Source organism: Pelophylax lessonae, assembly GCF_965119305.1.
Source record: "Pelophylax lessonae genome assembly, chromosome: 2".
NCBI lineage: Eukaryota > Metazoa > Chordata > Amphibia > Anura > Ranidae > Pelophylax > Pelophylax lessonae.
In genome coordinates this window covers 436424310-436450144 of record NC_138769.1, presented here as the reverse complement: position 1 = coordinate 436450144, position 25835 = coordinate 436424310, and the positions used below count along the sequence as shown (strand labels likewise).

Genomic DNA, 25835 nt, shown 5'->3' with positions numbered 1-25835 from the left:
GCCGATCAGTGGGAGAACCAGAATGACGCTCTGCCTAAGTAAACAAGGCAGGTTGCTGTTTTGTGAGATGGGGAAGGTTGTGATCATGTGTTTCTGCTAAGCGGGAACACAGATCTCTAACTTCTCACAAAACAAGCACATCCCACAGTTAACAAGCACTACCTTTGATCTCCCTTGTTAACCCCTTTCCTGACAGTTTCATTAGTACAGCAACTAGTACAGTGACCGTACATATTTTTAGCACTGATCACTGTATTAGTGTTACTGGTTCCCACAAAGTGTCACTTCGTGTCCGATTTGTCCACCACAATGTCGCAGTCAAGCTACAAGTCCTAGACCAATCGATATACACTTATTAGGATTTTTCTTTTACCAAAAATATGTAGCAGAGTAAATACTGGCCTAAATTTAATAAAGACATTAAGAGATTTCTTTCATTTTTTTTTTAATGGATAGGTTTTATAGCAGAAAGTAAAAAATTTTGTTTTTTTTTCATAATGGTTGTTTTTTTTTAGTTTATAGCGCAAAAAAAAAAAAAAAAAAAAAAAAAAAACCAGCAGGAGGTGATCAAATAGCACCAAAAGAAAGCTCTATTTGTGGGGAGGACATACATTTTATTTGGGCACAGCGTTGCATGACCACACAATTGTCAGTTAGATTTAACACAGTGCCGTATCACAAAAAATAGTCTGGTCATGAAGGGGGTAAACCTTCAGGAGCTGAAGTGGTTAGGACACACAGAGCTGCATCTATGAATGAAGAAGCCATGTGGGTGGAGCCCACGGCCGCTTCAAACAGTGATAGGTAGTATGGGAAACTTCTCCCCGTACTGCTGCCACTGGGGAGGGGGGGGGGCTCAGCACTTGGAACAGGTTACATGTTCCACCCTAAAATCTCTTTATATGAAAAGCTTTTAGACAGAGAGGGTAAAGATATAGATTACAGGATGTATACGTCCTTGGCTGGGTTCTGTGCCCCTGTATTTCAAAGTTTTACTTTTAATGTTAACTAAAAGTAAACTACAGTCAAAACATTTCTTTTCCAATTTGGATAGAGTTAGGGAGCGCTATAACCCCCTATCAATTTTATTTCGCCATCTGTGTCCATTGCGCAAATTTCCCTTCACTTCCTGTCCCATAGCCAAACAGGAAGTGAGAGGAAATCTCTGCAAATTAAGGGATCTCCATGGGGACCCCCAAGCCACCAGAACTAGTGTTCCCATTGAACGAGTTCCCTACCCATAGACTTACTATGGGGCTTCCGTTGTCGGATGTGTCCTCTGCACCCACCTACACAGCGATGCTGTGGCCTGACAGCTCTAACGTAGGATCAGGTCGGATCGGCTTAAAAAAAAAAAAATAGGATTTTTGACTTACCGTAAAATCCATTTCTCTGATTGACAGACACCACTCCTGGTATTCATAACCTTTAGGTTGTACTGCCCCCTACAGGAGTAGGCAGGGCCACTGATAGGGGGGGACCACCAGCCCTCTTGTAGGGGGCCCGAGCACACAGGGGGGCCCACACAGAGAGGGGGATTAGTGATGGACAACAAATACAGAAATCTTCCTCCAGCACCTGAATCTGATCTGTCCCTCTCCCTGCTATCAGTTTGTATCTGTTGAGAAAGAGACAGTTGTCCCTCACTAATCCCCCTCCCTTGTGTGGGCCCCCTCCCAGCACTTCTCTGCTCAGGAGTTTATTTGTAAATTGTAACTTTGTTTCTCTCCCTCTGTCTCTCTGATCACTGAGCTCCAACTGCCCATCCTATATATTTTTCTCATATCTTCTTTTTTATTTAACATAGTTTTTTTTTTAGATTTAGCAGGAATTATGCGAGTTATGTTATATTTGTGTCTGCCAATAGTGATTTTGTTGTAATTTTAGCTAAATATACAGTAAAACCTTGGATTGCGAGCATAATTCGTTCCGGAACCATGCTTGTAATCCAAAGCACTCTTATATCAAAGCGAATTTCCCCATAAGAAATGATGGAAACTCAGATGATTCGTTCCACAATCATTTATTCATAAGTCCTTCAGTTTATAGCCCATATAAAAAGATTATAGCATTGCGATAGGTTGCATAAAATGTCCATCCACAAATAGCCGCTTCCATAAGGGGATTAGAAGCAAAATCCAGCATGAGCTACAGAGTATAAAAGAGAAGAGAGGCGCCTCTAAGTGTAGCAATATGGTTCCATTTAATGAAGGTACAACATTTAACAACTCACATGGTTGATGAATAAAACAGGCACATCTAAGTATGCAGGCATCCGGGGTAAAGCTGTCCACATAGACTATCTTCTGCACCGCCAGCTTCCAGTCTGTAATCCTGACTGGGAAGACCACCCTGCAGTAAAGCGATCTGAAAGCGAGGGGCAGCATGGAAGGGATGACGCAGATGGTGGACGATCTATGTGGACAGCTTTACCCCGGATGCCTGCATCCTTAGATGTGCCTGTTCCAATCATCAACCATGTGAGTTGCTAAATGTTGTACCTTCATTAAATTTAACCATATTGCTACACTTAGAGGCGCCTCTCTTCTCTTTTATACTCAGCTGTGACTTGAGGCTACTTGTATATCAAGACATCGCTTGTATATCAAGTCAAAATTTATTTGAAAATTTTGCTTGTCTTGCAAAGCGCTCTTAAACCAAGTTACTCTCAAACCAAGGTTTTACTGTATCTTTAATATTTTCTTGGGGGGGGGCCCTGCCAGGTAGTCTGTACGGGGCCCCGCGATTTCTAACAGAAGCCCTGGGAGAAGGAAACTAGGCAGAAAAAATTTCTGGCTACACCCATGGGCAGTCCCCCAACATCAGAGAAATGGATTTTACAGGAAGTCAAAAATCCCATTTTCTCTTTCATTCATTGACAGACACAGCTCCTGGTATTCATAACCATTGGGACGTCCCAAAGCAGTATTAAATATAAGCAGTGGGAACAACCAAACAATTCAAGGCTAAATATTAGCCAACCAGGCAACAGGGGCAAACCAAACAAATGGAGCTCACCTGAAAAAAAAAAAAAAAAAATACACCCTCAGTGCCGATGCACACTAGCACGATGCCAGGACATTGCATGTGATTCGCACTGCACTGCTGTGCAGATGACATGCGATGTCTGTGCGATGCGATTTCAGCTATACAAAATGTATGGCTGAAATCGCATCACATTCGCGCTAAAATGGTGCAGGACCCAAAATGTCAGCACCACGATGCATATAGGGACCCAGGATTGGGGGACCAGGCCTCAAGGACAGATCCAGGCAGGCCAGGGGACCCTGGCAAGAGCCCCCACCAGGTAGAACCCCATACAGTCGATCAGTCGCTGGTGGTGCACCCCGCCCCATCGCCAGTCAGCGCCCTGCTCTCACCCCAGGAAAGCGCTTTGAATATTAAAAATGAATTGAACAACATTTCCAGTTTGTGGTACTCATACAGTTTCCATTTAAAGAATATATGTATTGTTATAAGCACTTTTCTCAGAAATTGTGCTATTTCTTTAAAGGCAAAAGAAACACAACAGAAACATTAAAAAGAAGTGCTGATTTAATAAAATGTAGTGTATGAAGATCTGCTTACAATACACAGATAAGCAATTTACATCTCTACTGTGCTGATAGGCTTTATGTCCAGAAAACGAATGCAGAAACAAGCATTTTAATTCTTTGACAGATTAAAAATTCAGCACAACTACCTGTTCAATGTGCAGATGGCAAAAGCACTACATAATGATGCCTCATTTACAGAAAGGATGTAGCCTATATTTTTTCCCCCGAAAGCGGAAAAAAAAAAAAAAAAAAAAAAAAGAAGAAGAATACGAAAGCCAGCAAAAAACTACTTGGAAGGCTGAAAAAGCTGATGGACAAATCCACTGCTCTCTAAAATAGAATACTAAATATGCACCTGCTGTTTCTGCAAGACCTCACAGAAGGCAGAGTGCAGAAAAGGTAAAGTGCTGCTTTATACAGAAATAACAGAAAACCAAATGATGGAAAATGCCTGTATGTTCAGTATTTACAGTTTAGTCAAAAATAAAACCCAAATAAGAGTATTAAAAAGAGAAGCTACAGGCTCCTTCAGAAAAAATAAAAAATAAAAACTTTTAAATATCAGGATACTTACCTGTCCAGTAATCCAGTGGTGTCCTCATCTGAGCCAATTTTTCAATCGGCTATCGGGTGCTGCCGTGCCATCTCTACTAAGGGAAACCAGCAGTAAAGCCTTGCGGCTTCATAGCTGGTTCCCTATTGTGCATGTCTGAGGCGTACTGCACTCTGAATGAGCTGGTTGCGGGGGAGGGAGGCTGAACTTCCAGTTGAGTTTGCCGTGGCAAAGTCACTTGGAAGTGGGAGCAGGTACCTGTCAAAACCAGGTAACAGCTCACCCCTCTCCTCTAAAAAAGAAGCCAGATGTAGAAGCGGAGGAGGCAGACAAGAGGAGCCCCTTTTGGGTGGAGCTCCGCTTTACGCTTTGTGTAATAAGAAAGATGTGGCCTAACTGAAAACATTTTTAAAGCCGAAATTACATTGCTGTAGCAACTCCCTTGTTTACCCTTGCTGACTGGTGGACCAGATTGTGCCTTACTGTTTTTAAGCCATTTTAAACCTGGTCCACAGTCATTCCCCTGAGCTGCCTGTGTAAAGCAACAAAGTTTGGCCGTCCCATCCATTAAAACATTTGCCCATTTACAGACAAGGAGTCTGGGCAGTTATATGGCAAATACTGATTCTCAGCGAAATTCTATTCTCTGTCAAATGCGAGTGACAAGGCACAGGCTAAAACTAGGCAATTTACCCCCCCCAAGCCTGCCACATGATTTCATATATTATTTTTTTGTTTAACGTGGTCTTTAGTTATGGTACAAAAGCAATGCATAGGGAGGGCAAACAAGACCTTATTTTAGGGAAACTGAATACCTATACATTATAAAGACAAAATTTAGGTAAAAACAAAAACCTCTTTACCAGTTTAACCTATGGCAGTTTTAGAATTTGTTTTGTACAGTACATAAAGTTTAAAACCAGGTAGATGGCTCTACATTCAGGCACTTCCCTTCCCCGCAGTCACTCTGCCTCTTCAAGTTTACACTGGAGATAAAATGGAGCTATTGTAGGGAACAGTAAATGCGAAAAGCAAAATGCTAAATATTTAGTACGCGAGGAATACAGTTGAAAATGCTTGCATATTTCATAATGTTTGGATCTATCACTTCATGATACCAATAACCTAAAAACAGTACAAAATGAGGCCCTGCACACTTCAAGCTAACTAGCTTGAAAAGAAAAAAATCAGTTTCAACTATTAAAAACAGGAGGTCCGAGGTTTTAGTTGCAAACATTTGCAAATATATGTGGTAGCCTCATCGCGAAGTCAAGGCAACTGATAAATGTGGCCCCTAATGCCAGGTACACACGATGAGATTATCGGAAGAATGATAGTATGTTTTTTGGCATGCTAGTCTCATTTGAAAAATGAAGAGTTTACTTGTATGACAGAATAAAAATTCTAAAGCGATGTAGCATGTCGTTTTGTATTTTTGAACGACAACTGTACGGATTAAAATTAAAAAAATCATACAATCTGGTATTGTACCAAAAAAAAAAAAAAAAAGAAAGGTTTGTGCTTGTCCCATCAGATAATATTGGATAAGTTAAAAGTCGATTGGTTACTATGTACAGCTGCACCAGATTCTGTGTGATCCAGTTTTAGTAAAGCCCCCTCCCTTATAGACTCACATCACTGTTTACATACTGATTACTGGTTTCACAATAGACGCGGTCCCATACCTACAAAGTGCATTATGTAATCACTGTTTTCCTGGTGACAGCAATGTAAATTGAAAAAAAAAAAAAACAAAACAAAACATTGTAATTTTCAGCAGCTTTGAAACTTGCCCATTTTAAAGATCAGCATTTGCTTAGCATTTCTAATAAGAAACCTTATGCGGAAATTTTATGAGGGTGCTCACATTGTAAATATGAAAAATATATAGACTCTTAGGCCCCATTTACAACTGTGCATTGATCTTTTTAGCGTTTTTGTCTTTCAAAAGCACAAGGCAGCCCATTCACTTGAATAGGCTACCCTACGTGCGAAAAACACTCCAAAGTAGCTCCTCCACCTTTTTTTGCAGAGAGCCTTGCACATCTTTGAAATGCACATTTTGGTGTGTTTTCCATGCATTTTGCCATGCAACTGCTACTCACATTTGGGTCCCATTAGAAATCAAGGGAACTGTAAGACCCCATTCACACTACCACGACTTGTCAGGCGACATGTCAGCCTGACAAGTCGCGGTCCATTGTGTGCTACGGAAACCGTTCTAATAGGAGCGACTCAAGTCGCGCCGACTTAGAAAAAGGTTCCTGTACTACTTCGCAGGTCGCACCCGAAGTCGTGGCGCGTTAGTGTGAACCGGCACTAAGTGCAATACACATTTTGACACATTTTCAGATTGCCAAGGTGTGCATGGGATAATAATGCAGAAGGCTGTAGAAAGTTAAGGCTGGCCATACACTATACAATTTTCTTGTTCAACTTTCCTTTAGATTTACCAAAACCATGTAATATAGGGTCAAACCTAAACACTTTCAATTTGTATGCAATCAGGCAGGCCCTTGCACTACATAGTTAAAAGGTAAATCTAAAGGAAATTGAATAAGAAAATTGTATAGTGTATGGGCAGCCTAACAAATCCTTTGAATTGACACATTGTTGCCTGATTGTTCTAGAAGTACTAATGGTTTCATATCTTCTTTAAAAGTGCTACAAAAAAGTTTCCTACCTGTCCAAACAAGTATAACAAAACCAATGTATTATATAAAGCTCCTAAAATAGTAAGCACTTATCTGTGGAATAGATTTTTGAATATTAAGACACGAATCTACAAGCCCCAAAACAAAAAGACTTACTTATGTATGAATAGATGGAAATAACCCACATTATTTTATATTATATTTAATGTGACTTATCCAACAGATTGAATACACAGTTTACCAATCGTCCAAGTCAAATAAGTTGGAAAATAGCCCCAACCACCCTGATCCTCATTCAAATCTAAAAGTTATTGTTGAGATACCTGCTTTTTCCCAAAGCAATAAAAGATAGCACTGCATGCCCTTAGCCAATATAGGAAACACCTACACTTTACTTTTATAAGTCAACACAGTTCTCAGTCTTTGTTAATATCCGCAGTTTATGCATGCTCAAATAAAAAAAAAAATATATAAATCAACACTTGAACGCAACAGACCAGTCTTTTTCAACCAGGGTTCCTCAAGCAGTGAGAAGTAAGTAGTGGCTAATTGATCTCCTTCATGATGTGTCTTCATAGTTTGGGCACCAACGTTACTCGGCAGAGCTACCGCCATTAAACCAGCGGAGCTTCTCTTTTCACATCTCAAAAACCACTGATTATGTTAGCCATCTGCAAGGCTTATTCTAACTGAACAATATTGTAAGAAGCATTCTTTTGACCGAATTCCATTATTCTAAAGAGCATTCCTCTGAATACCAGTGTCAGGAGGGCCTTCTCTTTTTAACCACCACTTTGGTTTGGCTAACGTACAGTGATCTTTAGAATTTTTTTTGCATAGGTTCCCTGAGACTAACATTTTAATTTAACATTCCTTTATGGTAAAAATGTTGAGAAAGGCTGCACTAAATGATAGATATGTTAATAATAACCTTGGATTATTGTTACCAAAGTTAGCCCAACAGGAGGTTTTAGCTAGGAATCAGGGGACTCAGGTACTTGGCTGTACGCACCCCATGTTTCCTCACCTTCTATACAATAAAATGATAAAGGTTATAACCTGTTGGATGGTTCACAGTAACGCACTGCTTACCTAAAGACTGGTAAAGCTCTGTCATTTTGGGATGATCCCAGCAGGTTGTTTGCGACTCATGGCTAGAGGAAAGGAAAAACAAAGAGTTATCAGTTTGTGCATCAAAAAAAATAGGTCCATGCGCAGATTATGTATTGCATCTAAAAAAGGACAAGTCATGCTTTATAGAAAAGTTTGTTATCCCTCCCATCCTTAAGCCTCGTAATTATAATGAGAATAATCAGACAAATCATCACCTGGGTTTTTTTTTTTGCATGCTAGTCTCATATGGAAAACTAAGAGGTTACTGAAGTTACAAAAATCCTTGTATGACAGAATAAAACTTTGGAAAAGTAATGGGTTTTATTGTAATGTTTTCTTTAGTTTCCGAGCATGCGTAGTATTGGTCTTCTGATAATTTTTTTTTTTGGAAGATTACTGTTCTGATTTAAAAAAAGTAACTCATTCCTTCTGGTTATCATATGAGAAAAATGTTCAGGTTTGTCCCTTCGGATAATTATATATGAACTGTCATTATCGGCTCTCGAAAGCTGTATACTAAAGATCAGATAATCGTATGATCATTTTGAAAGCGGTAGTTTATCACATTTTCTGATTGTGTGTACTAGGCATCTAACTTATTCCAACCACCTACCCCCCCCCCCCAATTGGTTTACTTACCTTCATTCTTTCCATTAAATTATTATTATACAGGATTTATATAGCGCCAACAGTTTGCGCAGCAGCCTCCTCCAGCGCTTACATCCTCAGGTGCAAAAACCTCCCACAGTAACTCCCCATGTACTCTAATGGCACTTTTCCACTGCAAGTACCGGCTAGTACCAGCTCGGCTCTACTCGGCCCTGCTTGGCCCGGTTTGCTTTTCCACTGCGGTACCGCATGGTATAGTGTCGGAACGGTTCGGTACGGTACGGTATAGGTTTGCTTTTCCACTAAAGTAGTACTAAAGTTAAGTGGGTGGGATAACAATGGGGTGGGTGTGATTCTCTGACCAATCAGTGGCTAGTAGTGACTGCATGCAAAGGATTGTGGGATATGGTACCAGTTTGGTACCTGTTGGAACCACAATCGAGTAGGTACTGTTTTTTCAGAGCCGTACCGTACCGTTCGGTTCCATGCAGTGGAAAAGCAAACCTATACCGTACCGTACCGAACCGTTCCGACCCTATACCATGCGGTACCGCAGTGGAAAAGCACAAAAGCGTGCCGAACTGGTACGGTTCCATGCAGTCGAAAAGCGCCATATATATACACCTCCCCTGTAAGAGAAAATCGGTTGCTGGGATAACGTACCTCCAGTATGTTTGCATCATCAATGGCTGGCCAAAAAAAAAATGGGAAAAACAAAAACCAGCAGAGAAGATGGCAGAGGCAGGAACAAACCTATCATCCTTGTAGGAGGCAAAATGAAGGGTAACTGTCATAATGTGCAAAACATACACATTATGGCAAATATTCCCAAGCACGCCTCTTTCCGCCCACTTAGTTCTGTTTCAGGTAAAAAGCAACTGGTCTGAGCCTAAATCTGTTTGGCAGATCTTTCCGAGAATACGAACTGGCATTGTTTGACCACAAACTTGACGCAGAAATATTTATTCACCCTATAATGGATCTAAAAAGGTAACTGCTGCTATAGAAGAAAAAAAATTACAGGATAAGAATGAATTGAATGACACCACTAGGTAAAACATTTTCCACAGGAGCCAGGACTGAAGTTTTATTAAAACTTCATAGTTTATTTTCCTCTCTGTAAGAGCCAATTACATTGATATGTTTTTTCTTGGCCCTAAGTGTAGAAATTTATCACTGTGGGTCAGGCTGTGTTTTGGTAAAGCTTTAAAACAGTTATTACCTTTGAAAAATAAAGCCCTGAGAGGATAAGCACAAAAAACAAGCCATACGAAATGCACTGTTATAGCTCCTAACAACTTATTTAAGGGATAATTCTTAAATACCTCAAAACTTTAGCTTAACTTTATATCATAAAGACAGTTTGTACAGTATGTTTTTCCCAGAAATGTCCCCAACACATACACCGTTTTTAGGTTGGAGCTCTTATTGCCCACCGCTGCGGCGAACATGTTTTAGTTTCAGATGGAGGACAAAATTTGTCAGGTTTTATTTTGGTCTGTAACCCCACTGGGGAGACTCTCTCTCTATTCCTGTCCCTGTTATGTCCATTATGTCCACACAATCAACTATATTTTCAGTAATAACCGAAAATGAAGAGCATGGACATTGATAAACCCTTTCCCGCAAAAAAGGGTGTTTTTATATTTATCTATGTCCCTGTTGTAGAGAAATAGCCATAATAGAGACACAGATAGCAAAAAAAAAAAAAAAAAAATCTTAAAGGTTCTAACCCTTGCCCGCTCTATAAAAAAAAATAAAAAAATACAAGTAAATACAAAATCAGTGATACAAAATCGATTGTTTAACTGTTCGGACAAGTATATCTAATAAGGTTATAAAATTGTTGTAATAGCAGAACAATATTTTATTGCAATAGACCCTGGGCACAATATGGCATTTCTGATTAGAGAAAAACATCTCAGTTTCAGGGAAGGCACTGGTAGGCTAAATCACTAGTTGAATTCTTCTATTTCAAAGAAACCTCAATAGCAAGACTTCCCAGAAATAGTTTGTGATTAACCTCTCACACAATCCCATAAAGTGTCACTCTCAGCAGTTAGCGCCGGGTTCACACTGGCGCGACGCTACTTTCAGGGGCGACCTCCGAGATCACGGTGCGAGCAGCGCGCCGCGACCTCGGAGCGGCCGCCACAGACTTCATAACATTGAAGTCTATGGCGGTCGCCTCCTGGTCGCCCCAAAGAAGCTCCGGACCCTTTTTCTAGGTCGGAGCGACTTGTGTCGCTCCTATTAGAACGGGTCCGTAGCTTCCCTATGGGAGGCGACCTGCGGCGACCTGTGAGGCGACCAGGTCGCCTCAGAGGTCGCCCTAGTGTGAACCGGGGCTAAGACTCAATAATTATTTGTTTATTCGACTATACACTGCTGAGAATCCACCGGGAAAGCTTGACACTACATTTGCCTTTCTAATGACAATGCCAGTTGGGCAGAACTGAGAATTCTGGTGGGGATAACCCACCAGTGAAGTCCCCTGGATGGGAGAAGATAGCATGTGATTCAACTCAACAGCAACCATGCATAACTGATATCAGCTTTATTTAACCACTTGCTATGGGAGCACAAGCTTCTGAGCCAGCCTGTGTACATCAATAGACACACACACACACACACACACAGTGCAGTTCAGCCACATCCCCCTCCTCACAGGGTTTGATTGACAGCAGCAGGAGCCAATGGCTCCCGCTGTTCTTAGCAAACCCTGTAAGAGCAGAGAGAGGGGAGAGAAGACCTGCAGCTAGGCCTTTCTCTTGTCTAGATAACTCACACTCAAGCAAGGAGTTTGGGCCCAAGTTCCATGCTTGCGTTTGGTCCCACCTATTGCTGAAAACCAGTCCTGCACAAAAAAAAAAAAAAAAAGAAAAAATATCAAAGTCCTAAAGTATACCTAAAGCTGGTTTCACACAGGTGGTCTCCATAGTCTGCATGCGCCTGCTTAGCAAGGGGATAACCCAGCTGAGCAGGCCTGTGTCTGCTCCACTATGCAGAGCGGACATGGGCACAGCCCTACTGTTCTCTATGGGGCTGTTAGATGGAAAAGGATCGCCTGTCTGTTGCCATCAGACGGTCATCTGATCCACCATTTTTTGGCAGACAGGATAAGAATACCCATCAGGTTTTTTTAGTGGTTTGTGTCCCCATTAGGGAGATTCATCTTCTCTATTTGTCCTATTTATCATTATCATATAAAGTGAAAATATAAGAAAATGCCACATTTTGTGTAACATTTATAGAGGGTAAACCTTCCAATGGTTCTGGCGACAACCATCAGAACTAGTGTCCCCATGGGAAGATTTCCCCTCTAGTCTGTTCTTGGAACAATTCAAAATTTGTGAGATTCACTTTCAATGATAAAATGTAAACATAAGGTTTACCACAAATAAAAAAGGGGAAACATGCTGCACAGGGGCGCAGACAGCAACTACTTGTTTAGACTACTCTAGAAAAAAAAAAAAAAAAAAGGCTGCCTTTTGTTAAATTTTAACTATCTTTTTATTATCATTTACAATTCAGATTTAGGCAAATGTTAATAGGTTAAAATCTTATGCGCAGAAACAATTCTCTCACATGGAGTTGCGCCCTTTTTAACAGTACAAATACTGTGCATAATAGAATCAATGTATTACAAAGCAAATTCTAGCCTTCACCTAAAGACACTACTAGGGATGCACCGAAATGAAAATTCTGGGCCGGAACCGAAAATGCAGGATGCCCTTGGCCGAAAACCAAAAATGACTTTCCCCCCAAATTATTTTAAAATAGATAGAACAGGGGCATACACTAAAAACAGGCAGCGACGTACACCTGCCGCTGCCACTCTGTCACAGTATATGTACTATGACAAGTTGGAAAGTGGTTAATTTAATTACTAATGGTATTAGTATTATGCAGCATGAGGGGGTTAATGTATTGCCACTGCTGGTCACTGATGCATTAGTGACCGACCAGTGGCAGTTAATTAACCCCTTTGTGCTGCATTAGTGCAACCAGTATCAGTGTTAATTAACACTAGTTGCACTGATACTGGTTGCACTAATGCAGCACTAAGGGGTTAATTAACTGCCACTGGTCGGTCACTAATGCATCAGTGACCAGCAGTGGCAATACATTAACCCCCTCACGCTGCACAATACTAATATCATTGGTAACCTCGCCTCAGCACCCTCCACCCCTGCCTCAGCCTCCCCATCCCAATGATGCAATCTCCTTACTGTGTCCTCCATTTCAAAAGACCCGCCTCTGGCCGGCGGCCCGCCTCCCGGTGATGTCACTACTACTACGATGTGCATGAATGAACTAACTCACCGGGCAGGCGGGCGAGCAGCCGCTAATAGCTGTAACTATGTGAGCGCTTCACTTCCCTATCAGGCGGGTATCTCCTCTGACAGGGAAGTGAAGCACTCACATAGTTATAGCTATTAGCGGCCGCTCGCCCGCCCGCCCGGTGTGTTAGTTCATTCATGCACATCGTAGTAGTAGCGACATCACCGGGAGGCGGGCCGCCGGCCAGAGGCGGGTCTTTTGAAACCTGCGCCCGCGGCGGCCATCTTTAGTATCGGCATTTTTAACCCATTTTCGGCCGAAATGGAATAAGCCCATTTTTGGTTGCCGAAATTTCGGTGCACCACTAGACACTACCATCTACAAATACAGAGAAAAGATTAATGTATGGTGCAGTAGAAAGGTAAAATGGTCTCGGCAAACCATAGACTGCAAGAAAAACACCTACTAAAAAGGTAAAAGGACTAAAATTTTAATAATGCATTTCAGTTGCAGAGAGAAAAACACCAACAAAACTATTGTACGGCTCTCTGACTTACAGCGACAAAATAATTACATATTTGGATGATATATAGATGTGGGAACAAATAACGTCCAAAATATTTTCTATCTTTACATGCACTGTCAACAAAGAATTCAGAAAATGAAAAAGACCTAAATAAAATGATTGAACACAATTATAAAAAGGAAACACTTGTACTGGGTTTATTTCAGATGCATTGTTATGGCCAAGTCTCAGCTATTTAGCTCCTAAAAGGCCTGAGCCTTGAAGGTGCCCATGTGAAAAGGAATGCAGTCACTCAACCTGGCTCAGGCTACTAAATGGATAACAGATATTTGACAACACACTGGACTTTCACATAACATCCAAGCTTCTGGTTCATGCAGCAACAAAAGGGCACTAACAGAACAGGTTTCCCAACATGTCCGTTTGTCTTGGTTGCCATGGCGTTATAGTAAATCGTACACTGTGCAGTTAACAGAACGTGTAAACCTGCATTTGACATTAAAAAGTTGACACCTAATTTCCACGCACATCTCAGGGAGGCTTCACACGGTCATACTTTGCTTTGGGCAAAGCACAGCAAACCCACAGTTTTCATTCAGGTTAGTTGCGTTTTCCCATAGACTTCAATTATGTCCTGTACTTTGGGTGCGCTTTCTGAAAGTGCACCAAAACCACGGGACATAATAGAAGTCCACGAGAAAGCGCAGCTAACCTGCACAAAAACCGAGAGAGTTTGCAAAGGGCAATACGGCCGTGTAAGGCCACCCCAAATGATAGCATTAAGAAGGAAAATTCAGCTAAGCTAACCATATATGTAGCGAAAAGGCAGTGGAACACACTTTTTTTGACAATACTTTCCATAAATCATTTATGCTAAACTTACCAAATTACTCCAAAAAGATTGTTCACCATAACAAAGTGTAGATTAAACACAAATTGACATGATTAATGGCTTGGAACAGGTATATGTAACTGTGTGTTTACCCAAGTCCATTAGGGACCACGCTGAGACCAATCTGATCAAATTAGATACTTACAGCTAAATTGCTATTAGTGCCCATTCACACTACCGCGACTTGTCAGGCGACTGGTCAGCCTGACAAGTCGCGGTCCATGCAGTGCTACGGGAACCGTTCTAATAGGAGCGACTCAAGTCGCTCGGACTTAGAAAATAGTTCCTGTACTACTTCGGAGCGACTTGCATTGACATTCATTATATGAAGTCCGTGCAAGTAGCACCGAAGTCGCGGTGCACACGACTTCACAGGTCGCCCCCAAAGTCGTGCCGCGGTAGTGTGAACCGGCACTTACAGGTGGTCCCTGAGTTACAAACAACTCCTACTTACAAAAGGGAGACAACAGGAAGTGAGAGGAAATCTACCTCTAGGAAGGGAAATTCACTCCTGTAAGAGTGCTGAAAAAGGTGTTTCCACAAAATCCCAAAATGCTCAAAATCCAATTGTCACAGGGACAGAAAGTGAGGTGAAATCTTCTGAACAGGGGCACAGGCAACAAACAAATGTTATAGGGGTGTTAACCCATCCCATTTCTTTCCAAAAAAAAACTTTGGTTGGATTGGAGCTACACTTAAAAAAAAATGTACCTGTTCTGAACTAAAATAAATTCAATTTAAGAACAAACCTACAGACTATCTTGTTGGTAACCCGGGGACCATCAGTATAGCATTTAAAGCAAGCCCATCATCTTGGTTACCTAGCCCAACTAGCACCAGGACCACAGAAAGCAGGATCTTTGTGTGCTGCTCAAGTGTCCCAAAACCCAAATCTTTTTATTATGCAAAATTACAACTTTAGCATAGAATAGATTTTCATATTGGAGTGCTTTAGGCTTTGGGACACCCAGAAAATTCTAGTATGCATATACACTTTGGGTTTAGAAAGTTGCACTTTCCCACTGCACTCAACTTTCCCAGTCCAAACGAATCTATTGGCTCATCAAAGTGATGGTCAGCTTTAATAATTAGATGTGGGAGAAAGGGCACATTCATATTAGAGCACCTTGGATTTTGGTACTCAACTTGCTGAAAATTGGTTTAGATAACTTGTTTAGGATTACTGCTGATTGGAATCCCAGTTATAGTAGAAATTCTAAAACACACCCTAGCCTTGGTTTTATAAATGTAGTCATACACACAATTGATTATCTATGTCCACTTGCATAAAAAGATTTAGACAAAAAAGAAAACACCACACCAGTCACCCACATAATCTAGCAAGCGGAAAGTTCTCTTGGCCACCTGGTGTTTTGACCCTGTGCACTTTACAGCCAGCTACGGAGGGAAAAAAAAACACAAATGCAGCTTTATCAATGATATGATGTCCCTTTTTTTTGCCCTTTAACTCCTGTGCGTGGTAATGTGCATACATGGCGGTCGAAAGTGAACTGATGCAGCTGTAGAAGAAGAGGAATGACTGGCAAGCAAATTCACAACAACTTAGAAGATGGAGCAAGGCTGTGAAATGCAGAGGCGTGGTCAGTAAGTGGAGTATATGGAAGATGGAGTATATGGGTGGCCTGTAAGCTTGTTGGATAGTAGTGGAATGTTATCATAGGTATGTATGGTTAGACAAATGTCCCCTATTCTATTATATTCAGTTACCATCATGATCAGTCTTGAGGATTTTTAGGTGTTACGGTTTTAATACAAAACTAAAAGAATTAATGAAGACAAATATATGTCTATACACAATTAGTAAAATAACAGCTAAGATACCTTACAAAAGAAAAGGGTTTTCGCGACTAAAGCCTCGTACACACGCAACGATTATCGGCCGACCGATCGTCCGATTTTTGTCCAGAGTGGTGTTTTGTTGGTTGGAATGTGCCTAGACTGCACACAAATTTTCTCGGCCAACAAAAATCTACTTCAGAAGTGATGTCATGTGCTGGTTTACTTTCCGTGTGTTTTTTCTTCTCTGAGCATGCCCAGTCTTGCTCATCAGATTTTTGTCTGACGAAATCTGTACTGACTGACGGAAAATCGGCCGTTGTGTTGACGGCCAACAAAAATTTTATAGCCTGCACACCAGATTTTATTCGGCTGAAAAGTTGGAGTCGGTTGTCGAAAGCATCATGCTAACAAGCCGAAAATCGGCCGATCGGACATTGGCCGAAAATTCCCGGCCAATAATCGATGCGTGTGTACGAGGCATAAGGATAATGGAAAAGAAAAGTTTATTTGGAGGGATCCTTCTCTATTCATTCCTTCAAATTTTAGGCTTGCTTGTAAGGGAGATATTTAACAACACATCATCAAATTTGACACTACGCAATAAAGTAATCCATTGACTGGAGAAGGAAAAATCGTTTCACATTTATAAACTTTAGTTACTAACATTTTCCTTGAGTATTACTAGATATAGTGGGAATTGAAAACATACAACAAAAGACCACCAGATGGAAATCCTGTACATTTAGCGAATATATGCAGGGAACAGTCGTTTTGGACAGTGCCGACAATCTGCACATCCACGGGCTGCAGCTGACCCTCCTGCCCTGGACATCTTTTGAACAGAATGGAATACTTGCACCAATGTGGATCACCCAAAGGCTGCATCCAGTGCATTAATTCAGCTCTAAGACAGCTGTTTCTATGGTTCCCCAGATCCATCAGTTGAAGACATTCCTAAATGTGGCCAAATCGGATGCAGATCAAGCTGTCCATTGCCAAGAAGTAGTCCATCTGCAGTAAATTCTAGAAGTATTTCACTTGGCAAAACTCCTACTTTGCTAATTTAGCAAGTGAAGCATTTAAATTGATGAAAAAATATTCAGGGTGGACCAAGCTGAAACTGACAAACATGTCATATTAAGAAACAATTACAGTTCTTCAGAAAAAGAAGTGGCTGGTGGCTGGCACAGCGAGGTAATAGGGTTCTTTAGCTGCTACTGAATTTGTAAGAGCCTAGTGACTGATAACACAGAGGGCAGATTTTCCCTGGTACTTTATATGCACGACACAAGAAGGCTGCAGCTATTCCACTTCTGCTCTGAAAAGTACTGCCGCTTCTCCCTGCACACTTTGAGCCTGGAAAGTTATCATTAATTCCAAACACAATCTTGCAGCTTAAGAAAAGGTTAGACTCCAGTGAGACTTCCTTTCCTAAGCCGCTCTGCCATTTTCAAAGGCCATTTAATTGTTAGCTTTGGGACTCTAAGGTGGGTTAGTCTAGGATTCAGGGAAGGGCTTGTTGTATGAACCCTATAAAATAAAATGCCTGCTCAGCATCCTCCACAGCACCTTGCAATACTGACAATCCTTAATTGGAACTTGAAAAGAAAAGGGGCAATCACAGTGATTTGGACGAAGCAGGGAAAAAAAAATGATGTTTGATCTGGAGATCAAACTGCAAAGGATTATTCCTTTTCTTACAGTCATTTATTAAAGTGATGTGCCTAAATGGATTAAAATATCTAGAATCCTATTTTGAAGCCCGATAAGCAAGTCAACGTGCTCCTGCAGACACAGGCACATTACAAGCAAAGACAGAGAAGAAAAAGGGGATTTAAAAACACCAGCAGGTTGAAATCAGACTGTGAAATTGGTGGAGATGGAATTCACAAACAATAGGATCAAAAAAAAGTATATACTGACAGCAAGCGCAGCTTGTGTTCTGTTGAATCAAGTGTGCATTTTGCAGTCTTTTAAATCTGGGAGTTCCAGCTTGCCATATGCACAGATTTCTGATGAAACATTAAACAGCTATCAAAGCTCACATCAATAAGACATATATGGGGCTTTTCATGGTCAACAAATACAGAATTTTCAGGGGAAAATAAAATTGTAGTCTTTGTTGTCACCCCTATCCACTCTAAAGCACAGTTTATATTTGTTACATTTATGCTAGTTTCACCATACCAATAAATACACAAAAGCAAATGTAAGAGCCAATAAGACATCTACTAGATTCATGACTTGACAAATTCATTGAACCAGAAAAGCAAAATGCCTTAAATAATACAAAGGGTGTCTTATTTTTAGCCTTTTCTTTTGTTTGTGGATAACTAAAACATCTGGCTACTTTTTAGGATAAACAGGCTTTTGAATTTTACATTGAACTTCCTCATTAAAAAGAGAAGTATGGGTTTCTCTTTTTTTCCCTAGTTATACTTACCTAGGTGGATGCTGCATCTGTCCCTCAATGCCTCTACACTGAGAGCCGAGCGATCAACCACTGTTGATCGCTCGGTTCTAACAGCGCCGTAAGCAGAGAGCTGCTGACTCATTCAGCAGCTCTCCGTTCTGCCCTCTCCTCACTCACTGAAGCGCTGGGCTGTGGAGGGGTAGGGAGCTGCCAACTCAGTCTCTCAGCAGCTCCAGGCACCTGGCGGATCCCGACTCCGTGGTGGTGATGACACAATGACTGGACCGACATCTGTGACAAGAACAAACTGCACTCCTGTGATCCATAGAAGAAGATGTACATCCAAACGAGCTTTGGCTGTACATCTCCTTTAAAGAGGAGCTCCAGGCTCCTGCAAAAAGAAAATAAAAATGTAAAGACAGCAGCTACAATTACTGTAGCTGACTTTTAATTAGCACTTCCCTGTCCAAGAATACAGCAGTGTCTTCACTCAAGCCGATTTTGCAATCGGCTATCAGGTGCTGCCGCCACAATCTCCACTAAGGGAAACCGGCAGTGAAGCCGTGCGGCTTCACAGCAAGTTCTCTAATGCACATGCGCAATGCGCTCTCTAATTGGGCCAGCTGCGGGGGGAAGGAGGAGGAAAGCCAAAATTCTGGCTGAGTTTGCTACGGTGAACCCAGCCAGAAGTGGGAGCGGGTACCTGTCCGTCCCCCCCCCCCCCAAAAAGGTGCAAAAGTATCAGCAGAGGGAAGGGGGGTGTAAAGGAGGCAGCAGATAAGCAGAGCTTCCCTTATGTGTTGAGCTCCACTTCAATAAAAAAAGCAATCTTGGCTCTGTTACAGTATATGGCCCAATGGACACAAGCAGTTTGGCATGTACAGCCTAAAAACTGGGTGTTTCTGGGTGACCAGGAGGCACGTGTGCAGCATACAGCCCACTGTAAGCAGCCTGTGCAACTCAATGACAGGCTGAACTACACAGTGGTTGTACACTTTTCCAAACAGTATTCATTATCAAGGGCAGCATGTATACATAAAAGGAAAGTATACCCCAAATGCAGAAAGTCTATCATCATGTATTTCATCCTGTAATTGCTTTTGACAGGTTGCTGGCAGTGGGCTGTAAACTGCAGTGCACCTGTGCCTCATAGGTGCCCACAAACACTAACTAGGTTTACTCTGCACAGGGCAAAATGATGTCCATGAGGCCTATGCTTGTGTATATATATATATATATATATATATATATATATATATATATATATATATATATATATATATATATATATATATATATATATATATTTGATTTGGCTCAAAGTAACTGAAAAGTGTCCTTTGGAAACAACTACTGGAACTAAAAACAAAAATTGTTGCCCCAGGACTACATCGCTTGGTCTTCCTTAAACTAGACCAAACATTACATTCTTATGAAGCAAACACTGTGCAAACTCATATAGGCCGAAAAGCAACTCTGTAGGGAGTTCTGTATAGACTAAAACCGGTCAAATATGTATCGAGATTTGTCCAGTTCAGCAGGAACCAGCCAAATTTCAATCTATATATGGGCTAGCTGGTTGTACACAAGTTAATCACAGCCCAAAGCATCTGGAATGAATGCCCCCTAAACGAGATGTTACAATCAGAGTGTAACACGTCCAGTGACCTAATAAAATCACAGAGCAAGGCAAGCAAGAGAGCCAAGTATGAATAATATTACTTGTACCTCCTATAACTATAGTCAGGCGGTTATGTACACATTTAAAGTGTAAGTTCACCATTACAGAAAATCTGTTAGGCGACGTTTACACTGGACCCCCTTATTCATCCCCACGACCACCCGCTGTGAGACAACAGGTCGCCACTTTACCAGTTTGAGGTATTTGAAATCTCTGTGGCTTTACCTTCTCTTCTACAGTGCTGACAGGATGGGCTAGGCGGGTTCTGATTGGTCAGTGCCGCCCATGTGACAGGGCTGACCAATTAGAATGCCTATTACAAGGTGAACTTACCCTTTGAGCTGGGTACACACGGGGAAATAAATAAATCAGAAAACAGTTAGTTTGGCAGGAACCAGCTGACTTTCGGCCTGGGTGTACAGCCCCTTGACTGGCTTCTGTCAAATGAGAATGCTGGAAAACTAGCATCTGAGCAGCGCTCACAGCCAATGGCAGTGAGCGCTGATCACTGTTTTGTCTTGTAAGGGGGCAGTCCTTGTCTACTGTCTTGTAAGGGGGCAGTCCTCCTGTTAGAATCTAATAGTTCAGCAGGAAAAAATCACCACACTAACTTTGAATGTGTTAGTATGTCGATCCGTAAGACTTTTTTTTTTCCCCGTTCAGCTCACTGCATTGAGCGAAAAAAAAAAAAAAAAACTCCTGTGTGTGCCCAGCATTAGTCATTAGTACAACTTCCAGTATCTGGATTTGAAAAGAGGTGTTACTGTGCAGGAACCATGAATGTTATTGCATTAGGTACTACAAAGATAACAAATTCCAATGTACTTCATAACATCCAGGAGTATACAAGACAGCTACTGGAATGTGTTGTCCCCATCAACATATATACAGTCATTAGTCTAGGCTCTATGCACAGAGGACTCAATTACTGCATGTTCTTTTAACCACTCGGTCACTCGGCGATCATCGGGGGAGAGGGAGAAAGGCAGGCGGCTAGTATAAACAAGCCACCTGTCATTCTACCCTGTGTAGAAACAATGATCATATGGTTCCGTTGATCATTGTTCCTACACCTCAAGCCACAGCCAATCACAGTTAGAATCACGCCCCTAGGGACACACACAGCCCCTCCCTCTCAAATAAAGTTAACCCCTTCACTGCCAGTGTAATTGTACAGTAACAGTGCATATGTATAGCACTGATTACTGTAGAAATGTCATTGGTAACCCCAAAAGTGTCAAAAATGTCAGTCAAGGGTCCGATCTGTCCACCGCAATGTCGTAGTACCGCAAAAAAAAAAAATAAAACGCAGATCGCCGCCATTAAGCGTTAAAAAAAAAAAAATCTTTCGCTTTGTTAGTAAACGCAATAACTCAAAATACGCTTTTTGCAATTTTTTTTACCAAACATATATAGCATAAAACAAATTGGCCGAAAATGTTAAAAAATTTTGATTTTTACATTTTTTTGGGGGGGAATTTCATATAAAAAAAATGTGAAAAATATTGTTATTTTTGCAAAATTGACGCTCTTTTTTTGTTTATAGCGCATGATCAAAAAAAAATAAAAAAATATCGCACTGGTGATCAAATACCACCAAAAGAAAACTCTGTTTGTGGGAAAAAAAAAAAGGACATCAAATTCGTTTAGGTACAGCGTCGCACGACCGCGCAATTGTCCGTTAAAGTCACGCAGTGCCGAATCGCAAAATACCCCCTGGTCAGGAAGGGGGTAAAATCTTCCGGGGCTTAAGTAGAAAAAAAAATAAAAACTAATCATGAGTGCCTATAGTCTATCTAAAATTTCAATTAAGCTAAATCATAAGAAGCTATGAAAAGCATTTTAATACTTTAGCTCAGTAGGTGCTAAAATAAAATAAGACAAATACCAAAATTACAAAGACACCATATATGACCACGTGGGCATATAAAATCAGTATTTCTGAAAAAGCCATAACTTGGGTGTTGTCACTCTGCAATACTTTTCATGACTGGTTGTACACATATAAACATACAGCGATTAAATCTCCTATCACAGAACCAACCTCTATGCACATTGATTTACAAATAACAGACACTGGGGTTTACTAAAGCTGGAGAGTGCAAAAACCAGGCTCACTTCTGCATAGGAATCAATCAGCTTCCATTGCCAAACCTTAATTAAACAAGCTGAGGTTAGAAGCTGATTGGCTACCATGCACACCTGCACAAGATTTTCTAAATCTACCCCACTGTGTTTAAAGCTAAAACATAGGGGAAGACAGTTTTATTTATGCCTAGTGTACCAGTATCAAAAGAACTTTTACTTACCCAATTCCTTGTTCCCCCTAAGCATCCTGCACTCCCCTCTATATGACAGACCAGGTTGTGGCCAGCCCCTTGGTATCCTCACCTACAATGCAAGGGCTATATAGGCTATGCATTGTATACCTAATGACATCAGGATGCCTGCAACTGCCACAGCACCTAAGGCCCCTTTCACACGTACGGTCCGTTCAGTTACGTCAAAATGTATCTGTTTTTCATCCGTTTACATCCGTTGTTCGTCCGATCCAATCTTTTGACGGATGAAAAATAGGGCATTCATCCGTTCCAAAAAAATGGGACATTGACGGAAGCGGATGATCATCTGTTTTTACATAGAGATGCATTGATGTCCGTTTTTCATCCGTCAACAGATGGATGAAAAACAGACAAACGGACTGTATGTGTGAAAGAGGCCTAAGAGAAGAAGCTGGGGGGGGGGGGGGGGGGGGAACACCATTAGTGAAAAGTATTTTTTTACTGGTACCCTAGGAATAAATAAAGTTAACCCTTGCAGTATGGGGGGCGCATTTGGAGAGTCCCGCTTTAAGGTTTTTATTATTATTCAAGTGTTTTTATCCCCCCCCCCCCCAGAGATCAGCTTTAAGCAGTACCCCATTCAACTGTCAGATATACATACATCCAAAACTGACACCAAGATCAAGTCTTCCAGAAAACAAACATACTATACTGCAGGAACGGGTCTGCCAACACAATATTCTAAAGTGAAGATATTAGTAACCGAATAATCAAGGTAAACATGTGATATTGTCCTTTCTGCAACCACGTATCATTAGATTTAAAGCCAGGTGCAAAATATACAGTCCATGTAAAATGGCAAGTTAATTCTGCCACAGTATGCCGGACATATTTAAAGGGAATTTGTCAGGACAGAAAAAAAAAAGGCATCCACCATCGCTGACCTGTTTTTGATAATGCATGCTCCGGGGCTGAAATCCTAACCCTGGTTTCATCCTTGAGCATTGTAAATCACTGATCTCACACAAACATATTAGGAATTCCTATAGCTGATATTCCAATGATTGTTTTTAAGTCAGTGACTGACTTAGTAGTGAGAGAAGGACAAAGATGACAGCTCTAAAATAAGTTAAGTAACGCCAACTCATATTTCTATCCTAAGTTTATATTTTTTGATAAGACAATAAGGCTCCATTCACACCGGAGCATTTTAGAATCGTGGGCCAAATCACGCAATTCCAGAATGTCAGCAAAACATGGGACAGGTTTGCGATTCCATTATTACTTAACACCCCCAAATGTGACGATTTTGCTGTTACTGTAGTAAGACAAAACACAACGCCAAATGCACCTGGCTCGGTGCCAAAATTTGATACATGAGCTTTTTTGGAGCGTTTCTGGAGCAGAGGGAGGCTCATTCAAATAAATTGTGTCGTCCCAAAAACGCAACGCTGCAGGTGTCGCTTTAACACATTCAGGTGTGAATAGAGCCTAAGAACAAGAACACACATTAACCAATATTCCTGGGGTTCCTGATCAGGCGATGCCCATACCCCTTTGGAGATATGGGAACCAAACAATGGTAGTGTGGGACTGAATGTCTGAAAAAGAAAATGAAAAAGGATTCTCTGCATTATTGTTTCTGAAACAGAGTAGAAAAATCAAATTGGTGCAAGATGGGTTGAGCATATGTGATAAAACCCTTATAAAATTGTATTTAAGCTGCTTTGCTCCAAGCTATCCATAAGTAAAGCAATACTGCAATATTGGCAACTTTAAGGCCCCTTTCACACATACTGCCCCTTCAATTCATCAGTTCAGTCACATCAAAATGAATCAGTTTTCCATCCGTTTTTCATCCATTTTTTTCGTCAGTCGTTAGGCCCCTTTCACACTATCCGTCCGTCGGACGGATTCCGTTTTTTTCAGCGGGGGATCGAGCCGCTGATCCCCCGCTGAGCAGCAGGACGACAGCTGTGTCTCCGCGCTGTGTGCGAAGACACAGCTGTCAGTTCCCCATGCATCTCTATGGGGGAAAATCGGATGGGAACGGACCGTCGGTCCGTTCTCATCCGATCCCATCCGCTGGACGGATGGAAAATAGGGTTTCCATCCGTCCACATTTGACGGATCGGATCGGGTTGGAAGTCAGGGGACATGTCTCCGCTGCCATCCGATGCCCCATAGGGATGCATGGGGGGACCATTCAGATCCGCCAAAAAAAACGGACACGCGGATCTGAACGGCCCGCCTGTGTGAAAGGGGCCTTATCCGTTTTTCATCCGTTGTCATCCGTTTTTCATCCGATCCGTTTTTTTGACGGATGAAAAATAGGGCATTCATCCATTCAAAAAAAAAAAAACGGACATTGACGGAAGCAGATGAAAACGGATGTTAACTGATGATCATCCGTTGTCATCCGTTTTTACATAGAGATACATTGATTTCCGTTTTTCATCCGTGAACGGATGGATGAAAAACGGACAAACGGACAGCATGTGTGAAAGGGGCCTTAAAGTCATACTAGTACCAAATGGGACTGGTGATGTTGATCATTTTCATTATCTGGTGAAGAGAATTGGGACATCATGGGCGATCCATTGGAGGACTGGACAGGTAAGGGTCTTTATAGTAAAAGTCAGCAGATCCATTGGAGGTCTGGACAGGTAAGGGTCCTTATAGTAAAATCAGCAGATCCATTGGAGGTCTGGATGGGTAAGAGTCCTTATAGTAAAAGTCAGCAGATCCATTGGAGGTCTGGACGGGTAAGGGTCCTTATAGTAAAAGTCAGCAGCTATAATACATTATTTAGAGCTGCTGACTTAATTTTTTTTTTTTGGGGGGGGGGGGCTGGAGTTCCTTTTTAAACAGGTTAGGAACCTCTGCCTTCTCCATCCCAGCACCTCTACACTGATAAAAGTTGAATGTATGATCATCTGCACTTCACACATCATTGCCCATAACACTGTTTGCTAAGCAAACTAAACAGCCTGCTTTACCAAAAAATGCTATCAAGCACACTTTACATCTGACTAATGTACCTATTCAAGAAAGACCAGCAGGATTCTTCAGAAATCTCCAAGTCTAACCTCTAACATCATTATGGTCTACGCAAGTTGACATTTTCAAGACTAATGACTGCTCAGTGTACAGGACTAAATTTAGACTTCAGGCAATACAATTGCATATCAGAACTGAAATATAACAAAACACACACAAGGTGAAATAGCATTGTTTTATCAGCGAAAGATCAGCAGCCTTAGATCAGCACAATACTGGGAACAAGCACATTTCACAAAGATGACTAAAGGAGGCGAGTGTTCTGGACAAAAAGATGGTTATGAGATCTGAGAATTAAGAAATGTTCATGTTGTCTGCATTATTTTTTATCTCAGAATGGTGGTAGAATACCAATCAATTCCACAATTTCAAGCTTAGATTTGCTGCACATATGCAGTGACAATAATAGCT

The 25835-nt window shown here is 41.3% G+C and overlaps 1 protein-coding gene across 2 annotated transcripts in view; it reads right to left on the bottom strand.

Moving 5' to 3' along the window:
* Positions 1-25835, bottom strand: part of DMD (dystrophin) — a 3625631-nt gene that overhangs the window by 340884 nt on the left and 3258912 nt on the right. For both annotated transcript variants that reach the window (XM_082246191.1, XM_082246190.1), the window contains one exon: positions 7857-7918. In XM_082246191.1, coding sequence (XP_082102317.1) covers positions 7857-7918 — 62 coding nt within the window. The remainder of the gene's footprint in view (positions 1-7856; positions 7919-25835) is intronic.